Here is a 17,338-nt window from a genome sequence, read left to right as displayed (position 1 = left end):
CCAAAGATAAACAATATCTGCTCATCAACAGATATGACAAGCCCCAAACATACTGCAAGGTACTTGAGATTTCGATCAACATTCATGGCTGGAGCTGAGAGAGACTACGTTATCACAACATCTGCTGTTGGCAATGGATATCAGTGATTATTTCAAACATCAATTTGCAGCGATAATATTTCCTTCTCTCTTTCCACCGTACTAGGTACTTATACATATAAAAGCTTGTGATGCGGCCTGGAGCAGCATAACAAGAATACGTCTGTTCATTAAAATATCTCGACTGCACACAGTAAGACGACAAAGTTGATATTCCCAGTGAAGATGGCAGTTTGTGTTCAAGCAGTCTTTGCTGCGATGGTGCTCGTGACAGCCCATCTAACATTATGTACGGTAAGTAAGCATTTTATGTAAACGCCCAGATTTATGTAGTATCTCCAGCTCCCTTCCATTAGAAGATAGTCCTTCATTGATTATTCAGCAATGAATACTTACGAGAGGTTAAAAATATTTATTGTCCATAGAGCCCACGTCTTGGCGTGCCAAGGTAGTCCGTGCAATTGCAATGAACACTTGTGTCCAGGTGGCACATTGGTTAACGCAGCTGCTTAGTAAGTTGGAGATCTTGGGTCGTTGCTGATTCCGCATAAAGTCCCGATTCAATTGACATCAATAGTCCCTTCCCTTTCCTTTCTTTCTCTTCCCTCCACCTTCTATTTACATAATATGAATCACAGCTGTGGATTCCACGTGGTGTCTGTTCTTTTGGACATGACGGATTCGCCTCGATGGGCAATGAATCCACCACTTTCATCGCACGTGCATAATTACGTCCGACCTCCTGTGGGAATAAAGTAGCAAGTATGGATGACATGGACAGGAACTGTGGATAGGTGGTGCTAGGTGGGAATGTGGAGCGGCCAAGGAGCATGCAAATATAGTCCACGCAGTTGCAATAAACACTGTGTCTGGGTGGCACAGGGGTTAATGCAGTTGCCAGATAAGCGGGAGGTCCCGGGTTCGAATCCCGATCCTGCGTGCATTTTCACACATCGCCGCTGATTTGGTACAAAGTTCCGATGCAGCTGACATCAATAATCGATTCTCTTTTCTTTCATTTCTCCCTTTTCCACCTTCAGTTTACGTAATAGCCCCACTTGAAGTATCAAATGTAAAGTGCAGTCTGATGAAAACGAGACTGATGAAATAAAAGTAGGTACGTTGTTTATTGTTCCAAAAGTAATTGCCATAACTGTCAACATATTTATCCCACTGTGGGACAAAACGTTCAATTCCTTCAATGCAGTTACCTACTGATCCATGATTATACACACTGTGTATGCTTCATCCGAAGCAAAAAGACAGCCATGACTGCTAAAGAGATGCGAAAATGGGATGAAGAGAAATTGGGACAGTATGGAGGATGTGTAACGGCTACCCAACGAAATCTCTAAAGCGTAGTCGAAACAACCTTTGCAACCCTTGGGTGGAAAACTGTCTCTGGCTGATCACTAGAATTAAGAAGATCAGTCGGTTACTCTGCAACAACTAAAATGTCCTGTATGGAAGCTTGGACCGGAGTCCAAACAGAACTTTAAAACCTTTTGTCATATATTGACGACGTAATGAGTTGTACACTGTTACTTTTAAGGCTGCTTGGAGCCATCAAGGGCACTCCAAGATAGGAAATCAAAGACACAATGCAGAGAGTGGGCAAAAGCGATAGCGTTTATGTTACCAGAGCTATGGGCAGTTCCCTCGAGGAAAAAGTTTCACTTCAGAGAATTACACCTAGGCGCCGGCCGCGGTGGTCTAGCGGTTCTAGGCGCTCAGTCCGGAACCGCGCGACTGCTACGGTCGCAGGTTCGAATCCTGCCTCGGGCATGGATGTGTGTGATGTCCTTAGGTTAGTTAGGTTTAAGTAGTTCTAAGTTCTAGGGGACTGATGACCTCAGATGTTAAGTCCCATAGTGCTCAGAGCCATTTGAACCAATTACACCTAGGCGCTGGTACAGGTGTCACAGAAGAAGTAGAGGCAGCAAGCTTGATACTTGCCCCTGAGAACTGCAACATCAGTGGGTTTACACAGGTTAGAGTGCTACTGCAGCCGTTGCCACTCATAAAAGGACTGAGGGCGGGTACAAGTGACGTAAAACACTATTGTTGCTGCCCATAATCGAGCTGGCAGTGACGTTTAGCTTTCAGCTGAACGCTGTTGCTACCAAACTTGCAGTTGTTTAATGTAAAGTCAAGAAGTATCCCTACCTACCGAGTAGGAGAAGGGGAGGAAGCTAAATGTGATTGGCGAGATGCGCCCTGGAGGTGTAGAGTGAGTCGTGAGATTGGCTGAAGCTTGTTAAGTGCCAGCGGATCGGTGGGTCGGCTATAGGATGGGAGAAATATTGCGCCGACATGATTCTTTAAAAGCAAATGTTTTTGGGTTCAGATCGAGGTCTCAATCAGATCGCTGGGGCGCTGACTCCGTGTCGCTTATGGTCAGCCTCGTTAAGCCCCAACATGTCTGTTTCTCTCACTTGGACTGCTGCTCCCAAATTTGTACTAAACATGCTGCTAGTGTTCTCTACTTTTGGTAGCCTCAACCCTGTGGTTTCAGACACTGACTTCTGTTGTGCAACCAGCTGCCCTCTTTGCTTATTCTAATATGGTAGTTAGTCTGATTGCTAATAACCAGTGTTAATCAGGATCCCAGATTCCATGAGTCTCCTACTACAAACATCCTGTCAAGTTCCAAATCCTCGCCTCTCGTAGATGTCCTGTGACATTGTTTGCGGCTGATCGAAGCCATCACCCTGCCTTCACTGGGAATTTCTCTTCCTGCATTTACTCCTCACCGCTCAGAAATTGCAGACTGACCTCAAACCCCCCGTCTCCCTCTATCCTGCGTCAGGACACGACTCTTGGCCAAACATGTCGTCAGCTAAAATAAAGGACAGATTCCATCCGAAATTCGCTTCCACCTTCTCATCACAATAACGAAACGCACTCAGTTAAAATGTGGAGTGCAGTGATTTGAACGCAGTAGGGATCACAGACTGGGTGATCCTTTCGCTTGACTAAGAAGCCATACAGTAGGGGAGAGTGTTCCATTTGGAGGCGGATCAGAGTCATTTCATCCAGTCTGAGTGAACGGCTTGAGGAACGCCGTGGTCAGTTAGCTAGATTTGGAGCAGATGAGAACCTGTTTGCCATGAAGGTACTTCACCTCCTCCAGTGCCTTTAGAGGCGTATGGAGCTCTGCAGTAAATACAATATATAACGAGGAAAGTGAATCCTGAAGACGCGGACGGGGAACACTAGTGAAGAGCTAATGAAAAGTCCTTGTTTGGAACCATCAGAGAACACAACTGTAAGCCTGTGATACCTATCTACATAGATGGAAAAAAACGCTGCACCAAAAAATAATTAATGTAGGGTAATAATTTTCGGAAGCATGTTTGTCTCTGTAACATATTTAAGAGTTTAACATTGCAGGATCACAGGTTAATGCAAGCGCGAAATATGCCAATGCGAATTTGAAACACTGTTACACTAATAGCCGATTTAACTTCCAGAATGTTGAACGCAATCATCGAAAAGTGCATACATCGTGTTGTACAGGTTGTCGAAAGTAGGACGATACCACCACAGATCACGTGGTGTATGGTCACTCCTGCTCAGAACTTACACTTCCTTACGGCCGTTTTCCAGGCGCAGGACGTGTACGTGACGGTGCAGCAGGGCAGGCTGAGAGGCGCCGTGGAGACGAGCGCGCTGGGCCTACCCTACGCCAGGTTCAGGGGCGTGCCCTACGCCCAGCCACCAGTCGGGGAACTCCGCTTCCAGGTAAATGATGTCACTTCTTATCCACAGTTATTAGACGCTCCCTGGATCATGCATTTGTACGCATACTTCTAGAGCGCATAGACACACCTTCATGGGAGATACATGGGAGATACAAAAACACGCTGCTGCTGCTGTAGACCTCACTCTGGAAACTGCGCAAACTCTCACATCTCTGCACAAGTACTGCAGCATACATTCACTTGAGCCTGCTCACTATAGTCGAACGTCGGCTTCGCTCTAAAGTTTTTACCAGCCCCACCCCTTTCCGTTAAATAATCCCTTTTTACTTGATGCCTGACGATCTATCCTGTCAAACTGTATCTTCTTTTACTCAGTCCGCCTGCTTAGCTGGGTGATAACGTGTTCGCCTCCCATGCAAACGGGCTCGGGTTCGATTTCCGACCGGGTTGGAGATTTTCTCTGCTCGGGGACTGAGTGTTGTGTTGTCCTCATCATCATTTCATCGTCATCACCGGCTCACAAGTCGCCCAATGTGGCATCGACTGGAATAAGTCTTCCATTTGGCGGCCGAACTTCCCCGATAGGGCTTCCAGCCAACGATGCCATACGCTCATTTCATTCCATTTCTTTTACTCAAATTGTACCATGCAGACATTTCTCCAAGACACAATTCAGTTCCCGTTCCTTGGTTATCAAAGCTACATATTTAATCGTTATCATTCTTCAGTAACGCCACAATTCAACAGTTTCTATAGTTTTCTTGTACTGAATTGTAATAATGCCTGCCATTTAATGGTCAAGGTAGCAGATACGACCCAATTAAACTGTCCCCAACAACACCGACCCACAAATTAACGAAGAACCGCACTTGATGAGTGCTAGTAACTGTGGCATGTGGGTTATCCTCACTCCAGACATGCGAATTGTGCGTGTTGAAAACTCCATCACGCCCGAAGTTTTGCTTCATCGGTAAACAACACAGAGGATGGAAATGTAGGATGCATTTCACACTGTTCCAGGTACCACTGCGGAAACTGTGCTCTGGGTGGATAATCAACTGGTTCCAAGTTGTGGACACGCTGTATGTGAAATGGACGTAACAATTGCTCTCGAAGGACTGTTCTTACACTCGTCTGATTCGTCCCCATGTTACGTGCAACTGCACGAGTGCTGATTGAAGGATCCCGCTCCACATGCTGCAAAACAGCTTCCTCAAATCGCAGCTTTCTTACCGTGCGACGGCGTCCCTGTCCAGGTAATCTGCTAAATGACCCGGTCTCACGCAGACGTTGGCACACAGGAGCAAAGGTCGTATGATACGTGATACGACGATTAGGATATTGTTGTTGATAAACCCGCTGTGCAGCTCGTCCGTTGTGGTGCGTTACGTAGTACGCACCAACCATATCAGTGTACTCACTCCAGGTGTATCGTTCCATTAGTAAACAGAGACAAAGCACTGGGGGACAGCAGTTGCCTGCAACTGAAGAACGTAATACGCCCTCTAACAACTGAAGATCGTATTACGGCCTCTAACAACTGAAAAGCGTAATACGGCCTCCACCGGTTCAAATAATCCTCATAGGAAAAAATGACATTAGGGAAAAATATTTGTTTTGATATCCCCTACAACCTCCAAGAGTTTGTCGGTTTAAATACTTTTCACTATGTATACGGAAACATTTCTATACGTCTTTCTTGCATTAACAGGCCACATTTGCACCTGGCGGCCAAATTTGAACTAATTCTTTTCCAGTGTAAACTGATTCTACATTAACTCATTAGCATATATACTAAGATTCGCTGCCGTACCATAATGGAGCGAGGTGGCGCAGTGGTTAGCACACTGGACTCGCATTCGGGAGGACGACGGCTCAATCCCGCGCCCGGCCATCCTGATTTAGGTTTTCCGTGATTTCCCAAAATCGCTCCAGGCAAATGCCGGGGTGGTTTCTTTGAAAGGGCACTGCCGACTTCCTTCCCTAATCTGATGAGACCGATGACCTCGCTGTTTGGCCTCCTCCTCCAAACAACCCAACCCATACCATAACTACAGCCCACACTGGACCTCTGCCAGTAACTATAATTAAAACCATCCGGTGCTTAAGAATAACCTGTACATCCTCTTTACTTCGTTAACCGTCAGCTACTTCCATGGAGGTATAATAAGGGTTATTCTTATGGTGTCACAAACTTGCATCAGACGTTCGCCATGTTAGCTGACACAAACATTAGCTTCTGATGGAAGCGTTTTGATAAAACATGCAAGCCTGCATCATTTGAGGATGTACTAGACATCCTCATTATAGTCTGAAGTCTAAAGGAATCACATTTAATTCGGAAGTGGACTCGACCACATGATGTTGTCTTTTATCTGCACGAAGTCTGTTTGCTGTGTTTACTTTTCTAGTAGTGCTTTTATTTCTAACATTTTACTTTAGATTTCCTTTCTATCCAAGTCGGAAAAGCTTTCTGGGAGAACGCTATGAGAAGGAAAGATTGGAAAGCAACCAAACATACACTCCTGGAAATTGAAATAAGAACACCGTGAATTCATTGTCCCAGGAAGGGGAAACTTTATTGACACATTCCTGGGGTCAGATACATCACATGATCACACTGACAGAACCACAGGCACATAGACACAGGCAACAGAGCATGCACAATGTCGGCACTAGTACAGTGTATATCCACCTTTCGCAGCAATGCAGGCTGCTATTCTCCCATGGAGACGATCGTAGAGATGCTGGATGTAGTCCTGTGGAACGGCTTGCCATGCCATTTCCACCTGGCGCCTCAGTTGGACCAGAGTTCGTGCTGGACGTGCAGACCGCGTGAGACGACGCTTCATCCAGTCCCAAACATGCTCAATGGGGGACAGATCCGGAGATCTTGCTGGCCAGGGTAGTTGACTTACACCTTCTAGAGCACGTTGGGTGGCACGGGATACATGCGGACGTGCATTGTCCTGTTGGAACAGCAAGTTCCCTTGCCGGTCTAGGAATGGTAGAACGATGGGTTCGATGACGGTTTGGATGTACCGTGCACTATTCAGTGTCCCCTCGACGATCACCAGTGGTGTACGGCCAGTGTAGGAGATCGCTCCCCACACCATGATGCCGGGTGTTGGCCCTGTGTGCCTCGGTCGTATGCAGTCCTGATTGTGGCGCTCACCTGCTCGGCGCCAAACACGCATACGACCATCATTGGCACCAAGGCAGAAGCGACTCTCATCGCTGAAGACGACACGTCTCCATTCGTCCCTCCATTCACGCCTGTCGCGACACCACTGGAGGCGGGCTGCACGATGTTTGGGCGTGAGCGGAAGACGGCCTAACGGTGTGCGGGACCGCAGCCCAGCTTCGTGGAGACGGTTGCGAATGGTCCTCGCCGATACCCCAGGAGCAACAGTGTCCCTAATTTGCTGGGAAGTGGCGGTGCGGTCCCCTACGGCACTGCGTAGGATCCTACGGTCTTGGCGTGCATCCGTGCGTCGCTGCGGTCCGGTCCCAGGTCGACGGGCACGTGCACCTTCCGCCGACCACTGGCGACAACATCGATGTACTGTGGAGACCTCACGCCCCACGTGTTGAGCAATTCGGCGGTACGTCCACCCGGCCTCCCGCATGCCCACTATACGCCCTCGCTCAAAGTCCGTCAACTGCACATACGGTTCACGTCCACGCTGTCGCGGCATGCTACCAGTGTTAAAGACTGTGATGGAGCTCCGTATGCCACGGCAAACTGGCTGACACTGACGGCGGCGGTGCACAAATGCTGCGCAGCTAGCGCCATTCGACGGCCAACACCGCGGGTCCTGGTGTGTCCGCTGTGCCGTGCGTGTGATCATTGCTTGTACAGCCCTCTCGCAGTGTCCGGAGCAAGTATGGTGGGTCTGACACACCGGTGTCAATGTGTTCTTTTTTCCATTTCCAGGAGTGTATGTTCCGTGCATTTTTGGGAAGAGATCGTAGACCGAACATCAGTTTCGCCAGTCCGAATTTTGAGAAGATTACAAAAACAGCCAAAAACAAAGTCACATTAATTAGGCAAAATGCATCGTATTACTTTATCAGATACAAATTTGAGACCGGAAAAAATTCTGAAAATTGCTTCCAGGCACTCTTTTATCCATGAAATCACAGTAACATTTTCTATTTAAAACAACTGTCACGTAAAGATGGAAATTAAGAACAAGATGCAATCGTAAAAAGTAGTCTGCTAATGTTTTGGGATATCTAACATGATGGCGGTGGCTTCACAGCAATGTACAGGGTAAATCTGTAGCGACATCTCTACGTATTATATTTCCACGGTTATTTTACTACCCAATCGCAAGATTCCTCTACGAACTTCAGTGTCATTTGCTAATTACCTCAAAGTCACCTGATTTAAGTCTACTACTCTTCATCACCTTCGCTTTAGTTTTGTTGATGTTCATCCAGTGACTGATACAGAAAAACCTCAAGGAGGGGGCGTTAAAAATATCCGGAGCTACCTTTACTTTTACCGTAATAATGTGGCAGACAGAAATATATAAAATGCGATGACGCGGACGCGCGTGCTACATAGGAAAGTACAACTACTCGATAATTCGATTCAGCCGAGTCGACTGACGAAGGAAACCAACGAATAGCGTGCGGGCTGACTGGCGGGGGCGGCGCGGGTGGCAATGCGGGTGGCCCTCAAGGGCCAAGGGTATCTGCCACTGTCTTCATCTTATACCCTCTCTTCAAGCCACTATCAAATACACTCAACTAATCTTCCAAGTCATTTGCCGTCTGTGTCATAATTACAAGTCATTTTTTATCGCTTCAGCAAGGTCCATGTTTAGTGAATCGTTATATACATACATACATTGTTCCTTGTTCCATAGATCATGAATACGACATTTCGTAATGATGCGGAACGTGTCACTTTAACATAAGTTTTCTTTATACAAAATAATTATTTTTTTACAGTTAATATTTCAGTTAAGAATTCATCTATTGAGTAGAAGGAGTTGTCATTCAGAAATTCTTTTAATTTGCTTTTAAATGTTGGTTGGGTGTCTGTCAAACTTTTAATTTTATTTGGCAAATGACCAAAGATCTTTGTGACAGCATAATTCACCCCTTTCTGTGCCAAAGCGAGATTTAATCCAGAATAGTGAAGATCATCCTTTCTTCTATAGCTATGCACTTCGCTGTTATTTTTTAATTGGGATGGGTTGTTAATGACAAATGAATATCTATTTATTACGAAGGTACTGTGAATATCTCGAGTTGCATAAATAAATGTCTGCAAGATTATCTTGGGTAGGCTCCAGCTATTATTCTGGTTACACACTTTTGTGCAATGAATACTTTCTCTCTTAATGACGAATTGCCCCGAGTTAAAAAAGGCTACAATAATATAATAATCCTCAGTCCGACAACACCTCAGTTGTATGCCACAACTATCAATAGGCACTAGAAGGTAGTAGGAGATTGTACATACATTAAGAATAGCTGTGTAAAATTGCAAACCTTAATTTCTGTACAGGCGTGAGAGCACAGCGGGCTCCACCCCATCCATCTAAACGACGTTATACTCTGGTTAACGAGGCTTGGTGCTTTTTCATCTCTAACTGAAGAGAAAATCAGCCTGTTCCTCTTGTATATGTTTTACAGTTTTGTAGTGTATGACAGATAATGCAAAATAATTTCTAAACTATTTTAAATTACTTTCATGAATTTAGGACTGTTGATGTTTATAACCTCCCCTCATGAACCATGGACCTTGCCGTTGGTGGGGAGGCTTGCGTGCCTCAACGATACAGATAGCCGTACCGTAGGTGCAACCACAACCTAGGGGTATCTATTGAGAGACCAGACAAACGTGTTGTTCCTGAAGAGGGGCGGCAGCCTTTTCAGTAGTTGCAGGGGCACCAGTCTGGATGATTTACTGATCTGGCCTTGTAACACTAACCAAAATGACCTTGCTGTTCTGGTACTGCGAACGGCTGAAAGCAAGGGGAAACTACAGCCGTAATTTTTCCCGAGGGCATGCAGCTTTACTGTATGATTAAATGATGATGGTGTCCTCTTGGGTAAAATATTCCGGAGGTAAAATAGTCCCCCATTCGGATCTCCTGGCAGGGACTACTCAAGAGAACGTCGTTATCAGGAGAAAGAAATCTGGAGTTCTACGGATCGGAGCGTGGAATGTCAGATCCCTTAATCGGGCAGGTAGGTTAGAAAATTTAAAAAGGGAAATGGATAGGTTAAAGTTAGATATAGTGGGAACTACTGAAGTTCGGTGGCAGGAGGAACAAGACTATTTGTTAGGTGAATACAGGGTTATAAATACAAAATCAAATAGGGGTAATGCAGGAGTAGGTTTAATAATGAATAAAAAAATAGGAGTACAGGTAAGCTACTACAAACAGCATAGTAAACAAATTACTGTGGCCAAGGTAGACACGAAGCCCACGTCTACTACAGTAGTACAAGTTTGTATGCAACTAGCTCCGCAGATGACGAAGAAATTGATGAAATATATGATGAGATAAAAGAAATTATTCAGGTACTGAAGGGAGACGAAAATTTAATAGTCATGGGTGACTGGAATACGAGAATAGGAAAAGGGAGAGAAGGAAACATAGTAGGTGAATATGAATTGGGGCTACGAAATGAAAGAGGAAGCCGCCTGGTAGAATTTTGTGCAGAGCATAACTTAATCATAGGTAACACTTGGTTCAAGAATCATGAAAGAAGGTTGTATACATGCAATAACCCTGGAGATACTAGAGGGTTTCAGATTGATTATATAATGGTAAGACAGAGATTTAGGAATCAAGTTTTAAATTGTAAGACATTTCCAGGGGCAGATGTGGACTCTGACCACAATGTATTGGTTATGAACTGTAGATTAAAACTGAAGAAACTGCAAAAAGCTGGGAATTTAAGGAGATGGGACCTGGATAAACTGGAAGAACCAGAGGTTGTAAAGGGTTTCAGGGAGAGCATAAGGCAACAATTGACAGGAATGGGGGAAAGAAGTGCAGTAGAAGAAGAATGGGTAGCTTTGAGGGATGAAATAGTGAAAGCAGCAGAGGATCAAATAGGTAAAAAGACGAGGCCTAGTAGAAACCCTTGGGTAACAGAAGAAATAATGAAATTAATTGATGAAAGGAGAAAATATAAAAATGCAGTAAATGAAGCAGGCAAAAAGGAATATAAACGTCTCAAAAATGAGATCGACAGGAAGTGCAAAATGGCTAAGCGAGCATGGCTAGAGGACAAATGAAAGGAGGTAGAGGCTTATCTCACTAGGGGTACGCTAGATACTGTCTACAGGAAAATTAGACCTTTGGAGAAAGGAGAACCACTTGCATGAATATCAAGAGCTTTGATGGAAACCCAGTTCTAAGCAAAGAAGGGAAAGCAGAAAGGTGGAAGGAGTATATAGGGGGTCTATACAGGGGCGACGTTCTTGATGACAATATTATGGAAATGGAAGAGGAGGTAGATGAAGATGAAATGGGAGATATGATACTGCATGAAGAGTTTGACAGAGCACTGAAAGACCTAAGTCGAAACAAGACCCCGGGAGTAGACAACATTCCATTTGAACTACTGACAGTCTTCGGAGAGCCAGACCTGACAAAACTCTACCATCTGGTGAGCAAGATGTATGAGACAGGCGAAATACCCTCAGGCTTCAAGAAAAATATAATAATTCCAATACCAAAGAAAGCAGGTGTTGACAGATGTGAAAATTACCGAACTATCAGTTTAATAAGTCACAGCTGCAAAATACTAACGCGAATTCTTTACAGACGAATGGAAAAACTGATAGAAGCCGACCTCGGGGAAGATCAGTTTGGATTCCGTAGAAATGTTGGAACACGTGAGGCAATACTAACCTTACTACTTATCTTAGAAGAAAGACTAAGGAAAGACAAACCTACGTTTCTGGCGTTTGTAGACTTAGAGAAAGCTTTTGACAATGTTGATTGGAATACTCTCTTTCAAATTCTGAAGGTGGCAGGGGTAAAATACAGGGAGCGAAAGGCTATTTACAATTTGTACAGAAACTAGTTGGCTGTTATAAGAGTCGAGGGGTATCAAAGGTAAGCAGTGGTTGGGAAGGGAGTGAGACAGGGTTGTAGCCTATCCCCAATGTTATTCAATCGGTATATTGACCAAGCATTAAAGGAAACAAAAGAAATATTCGGAGTAGGTATTAAAATCCATGGAGAAGAAATAAAAACTTTGAAGTTCGCCAATGACATTGTAATTCTGTCAGAGACAGCAAAGGACTTGGAAGAGCAGTTGAACGGAATGGACAGTGTCTTGAAAGGAGGGTATAAGATGAACATCAACAAAAGCAAAACGAGGTTAATGGAATGTAGTCGAATTAAGTCGAGTGATGCTGAGGGAATTAGATTAGGAAATGAGACACTTAAAGTAGTAAAGGAGTTTTGCTATTTGGGGAGCAAAATAAGTGATGATGGTCGAAGTAGAGAGGATATAAAATGTAGACTGTCAATGGCAAGGAAAGCGTTTCTGAAGAAGAAAAATTTGTTAACATCCAGTATAGATTTAAATGTCAGAAGTTGTTTCTGAAAGTATATGTATGGAGTGTAGCCATGTATGGAAGTGAAACGTGGACGTTAAATAGTTTAGACAAGAAGAGAATGGAAGCTTTCGAAATGTGGTGCTACAGAAGAATGCTGAAGATTAGATGGGTAGATCACATAACTAATGATGAGGTATTGAATAGAATTGGTGAGAAGAGGAGCTTGTGGCACAACTTGACTAGAATAAGGGATCGGTTGGTAGGACATGTTCTGAGACATCGAGGGATTTAGTATTGGAGGGCAGCGTGGAGAGTAAAAATCGAAGAGGGAGATGAATACACTAAGCAGATTCAGAAGGATGTAGGTTGCAGTAGGTACTGGGAGATGAAGGAGCTTGCACAGGATAGAGTAGCCTGGAGAGCTGCATCAAACCAGTCTCTGGACTGATGACCACAACAACAACAACAACAACTTCTCTATAAATTAGTTGACACTGCAATAAAGTTTAGGTCCATTAGAACGGTAGGGAAAAATGTAGCTTACAGAAAAAAAGTAGTGAACTGCTTTATAAACTTACGAAGATATGTGTACATAAATTCTGAAAAACAATACTTGTGAGAAATTGTGGATGAAGATTTGAGCACATTAAATTCTGTCTCAGAACCTTCCTGACGGGTAATATTCATCCTCCTTCATTTCTGAGTCTTCAAGCTTCTTCTTGACTCCCTTTAAACACTTTTTCCTGATTTGGTGAAAATACGTTAATTATATTTATCTCCAAATATTTCAGCAGAAATAACAGAAATAACTATTAAATTCCTGTTTGTACCATTATGTTACTATTTTACACGAATGAATACATAATCGCCTACAATCAATAGAATTCTACTGTTGATTCGTTATTATGCTTAAAAACTGTGGGAGGGGGCATTCTAATATAATTCCTTTTCTGATTATGGAAACTGCATAATGTAGACAATGTGATTGTATAGATTTTCTGGAAGTAACAAAAAGATATTAGGAAGGGTTTAGCGACGACTAAAAACAGCATTACAATTCATATAAAAATTTCAGCCATCAGAGAGACTAGCCATATGAGAGATTCTTCCTTAAAGAACTGATACAATAGTTCCTGCCGGCCGAAGTGGCCGTGCGGTTAAAGGCGCTGCAGTCAGGAACCGCAAGACCGCTACGGTCGCAGGTTCGAATCCTGCCTCGGGCATGGATGTTTGTGATGTCCTTAGGTTAGTTAGGTTTAACTAGTTCTAAGTTCTAGGGGACTAATGACCTCAGCAGTTGAGTCCCATAGTGCTCAGAGCCATTTGAACCATTTTGAACAATAATTCCTCTCAGTAGTATAGACTGGTCTGTTTCTAAATTGGTTACACAAAAATCTGTAGCACTTAGGCAACAAACTTTCACTAGGATGTAAACAAAACACTTCACCAAATTCAAAATAAACAGGGATAAAGATGATCATTTACAGTTCATGGAAAGCAGCAGTGTTACCAGCACATGCAATGTAGCCTAAACTGAATCGGTGAAAGCGAAAATGTTGCGTTTCTTTTGTGAAATAATAATGGTTTTCTATAACTGAAATAAGGGGAGTGTGGCAGCGTAGATGACTATAACTCTAAAATTTAGTACATAGCGTCATTTTCCTTCTAAACCCAATAAAGTTAATGAATTTATAAAACAGATCAGTTTCCCTCATCATTTAAAATATAGTGTCCTTGAAGCGTCTTGTTATTTGTCAAGTGGCGCTACAGCGTTGCCACAACGGCTGTCAGCAGAGTTTCGGCTAAGGCCTGGACAACAGGGATCCGGCTGCAAAAACTGAAAGAAACCGCTTTTGCTTCCCGCGGCATGTAACAGTTAAGCTAAGTGCTTGGAAAGCTTCATTAAAAAAACGAAAAAAGGACAAGGAAATGGTGCAAAAGCCAGAGTTCATAAATAATGCACAAGAATTGATACGTTGCTGTGGAACATTGTCAACAGTGGGCCCCTCAGGTGCGATACTGAGAGCGCTGATTAGAGAAACTAAATGCCGGTTAACAAGCAATTATCATCACATGAAACATATAACAGCCAGCAGGTAGTATATGGATTTCTCTTCCATTTTCTGCAGGTGTCTCACAGATCACCCTTAATTATGCCCGATTTGAAAAAAAAAATCAAGTGGTGTTAGCCTGGATGAACCTGCTGGCACAGAATAATGACCTCATATTCCACTCTACCTTTTTCAGAGGACCCATGAGTGCGATACGCAACCAGGACAGTGCACATACACAGGGTGATCCATGAAGATATGCAAATATTTTAATACGTTATTCTACTAGGAAAACTAAAGAAAAAAGTTCCTAATAAAAGATTTTGCCTGAAATTTAGCAACTTTGCTAATATGAAGCCATCACAAAACTGTATGAGTTTAGAGTAAAGCAGGGTTTTCATTTACTTTGTTGTTATTGGTCTGGTGAATCTAATAAAACATGTCCCAAAAGTGTATCTGCAGTAGTTTTCCAGAACATCCAGAGAAGCAAAGAAGTAATTTTGTAAAATTTTTAATTTATTTACTATTTGGCCCAATTTGTTTTTTAAATTCCAGACGATTGCACAAAGTTTTCAACAGAAGTTATAGAGAATTTAATTTTGGAAAAATGATGGTAATAACATTAACTGAAACTGTATGAATGTGTCAGATAATCTGCTTTTATTAATACTATTGTTGTTGTTGTTGTGGTCTTCAGTCCTGAGACTGGTTTGATGCAGCTCTCCATTAATACCATAGCTCATGTGAATTCATGTTAAAACGGAAAAAACAAGGCTCAGTGTCAAGAAAGTTGTACAGTGTATACACAATTTCACAATACATTCGCAACAAATGTTCAAAAATGTCTCGACCGAGTTGAATGCGTTTAGCTGCACGTGTATGAACAGCTTGCTTGGTTGTTTCAGTTTCACAGGGTTGTTTTTAACTTCGCCTATTGTATTCGTGATGCGAGCAAGTAATGCCTCACGTGTGCTGACTTGTCCTCATAACCATATCTTTCGTCCGTCCCCATGCTTTACTTTGACCTCGTAAAGTTTTGCGATGGCTTCATATTAGCGAAGTTGATAAATTTTAGGTAAAATCTTTTACTAGCCGTAACTCCGTAACTAAACATTTGCGGACCTATGTATATATGAACTTTTTTCTTTAGCTTTACTTGTAGAATAACATATTAAAATATTTGCAGATCTATATTAGTTTCTGACCTATGCTAACGTCAGTGAAATTACCTGGGTACGTTAAGTAATCGCTCACTATGCCTCTTCATATGCTCTCATGCTATTTCTTAATAACTAATCCCAACTGTCACAGTGGAAGTCACGCAGGTCCACATTTGACAATTCCTACTACTAACTATGTCATTTATGTTGAAATAGTTCACACATTGTTTCCGTAAGCACAGATTAAACACACTGCCAACTCTGAAGTCAGTTCAAGGTACTAGCTCTGTGGACTGTTGAGGTACAACAGTTTTTCTATAATTTCCAAACATTGTTGTTTCATTGTTACATAGCACTGTTATCCAGGCTTCTCAACAAGTGTCCGCGGAGTGCTACAAACCGCACAGTATAATGCCCTGAATTAGAACTGAGATTCCCCTGTCCTTATATACACCAACACATAATGGTTGCCTAATTTCGGTTTGGTTAAGTGGATTGCCTCAGTGTGCCTGCCTGCGTTTTGGATTAGAAAATGCACCGGTATTTCTGGATTGATAAGTGTACAAATTCATTTATCATTCTCAAGAGATCCTGAGTACTACGCTCTTGCTATAAGCAATAAAGGAAGGTTTTCCTCGACGTATTGCAGAGATTTATTAACTGCAATATCCCTTCGTTTAAAATCCTCTGTTGGTGAACAGCATTCAGAAAAAATTTGGGGAATGTTTTTCAAAGCCACTTATTACATCGCCAATTCTGACTCATATTACCTACAGTTAGAAGCTTTTTACAACATATTGGCCACACGTGGGTAATTGGAGCACGATACTGAAATGCTCTACGAGTCTGCTCTATCATAGCACATATCCTAGTGAAGCAGCTTAAATCACTTAATAAGAGCAAGTCTTCCGATCCAGACAGTATACCAATTAGGTTCTTTTCAGCGTATACTATGCAATAGCTCCACACTTAACAACCACATACAACCGTTAACTCGATGGAAGATCCGTACCCAAAGACTGGAAAGTTGCACAGGTCACATCAATATTCAAGAAAGGCAATAGGAGTAATCCACTGAATTACAGGCCCATATCATTAACGTTGATATGCAGCTGGATTTTGGAACATATACTGCGATCGAACAATTTGAATTGCCTCGAAGAGAACGGTCTGTTGACTCATAGTCAACGCAGATTTAGAAAACATCGTTCTTGTGACACAAAACTAGCTCTTTACTCAAACGTAGTTTTGAGCCCTGTCAACAAAAAATTTCAAATTGATTCGATATTTCTAGATTTCCAGAAAGCTTTTGACACAACACCTCAAAATGGCTCTGAGCACTATGGGACTCAACTGCTGAGGTCATTAGTCCCCTAGAACTTAGAACTAGTTAAACCTAACTAACCTAAGGACATCACAAACATCCATGCCCGAGGCAGGATTCGAACCTGCGACCGGAGCGGTCTTGCGGTTCCAGACTGCAGCGCCTTTAACCGCACGGCCACTTCGGCCGGCCACAACACCTCACAAGCGGCTTGTAATCAGTTGCCTGCTTATGGAATATCGTCTCAGTTATGCATCTGGATTCGTGATTTCTTGTTAGAGATGTCAAAGTTCGTAGTAACTGACGAAAAGTCATCGAGCAAAACAGAAGTGATTTTTAGCGTTCCCCAAGGTAAAATTACCAAATAAGCAGCAATTAGTCGCAAGATCATGTTTTCTTTATTTAATTTTGCATATCGATTTCAACTGATTTAACAGCCATCATCGGTGCTTTCA

At 42.9% G+C, this 17,338-nt stretch overlaps 1 protein-coding gene across 1 annotated transcript in view; it reads left to right on the top strand.

The window, feature by feature from the left end:
* The first annotated feature begins 257 nt into the window (after positions 1-257).
* Positions 258-17,338, top strand: part of LOC126199296 (venom carboxylesterase-6-like) — an 85,108-nt gene continuing 68,027 nt past the window's right edge. The window contains exons 1-2 of the mRNA XM_049936121.1: positions 258-393; positions 3,709-3,843. Of these exons, the coding sequence (XP_049792078.1) occupies positions 325-393; positions 3,709-3,843 (204 nt within the window). The 5' untranslated portion in view covers positions 258-324. The remainder of the gene's footprint in view (positions 394-3,708; positions 3,844-17,338) is intronic.

The sequence above is a fragment of the Schistocerca nitens genome, chromosome 8, assembly GCF_023898315.1.
Source record: "Schistocerca nitens isolate TAMUIC-IGC-003100 chromosome 8, iqSchNite1.1, whole genome shotgun sequence".
In the NCBI taxonomy this organism is placed as follows: Eukaryota; Metazoa; Arthropoda; class Insecta; order Orthoptera; family Acrididae; genus Schistocerca; species Schistocerca nitens.
This window is presented reverse-complemented; position numbering and strand designations above follow the sequence as displayed.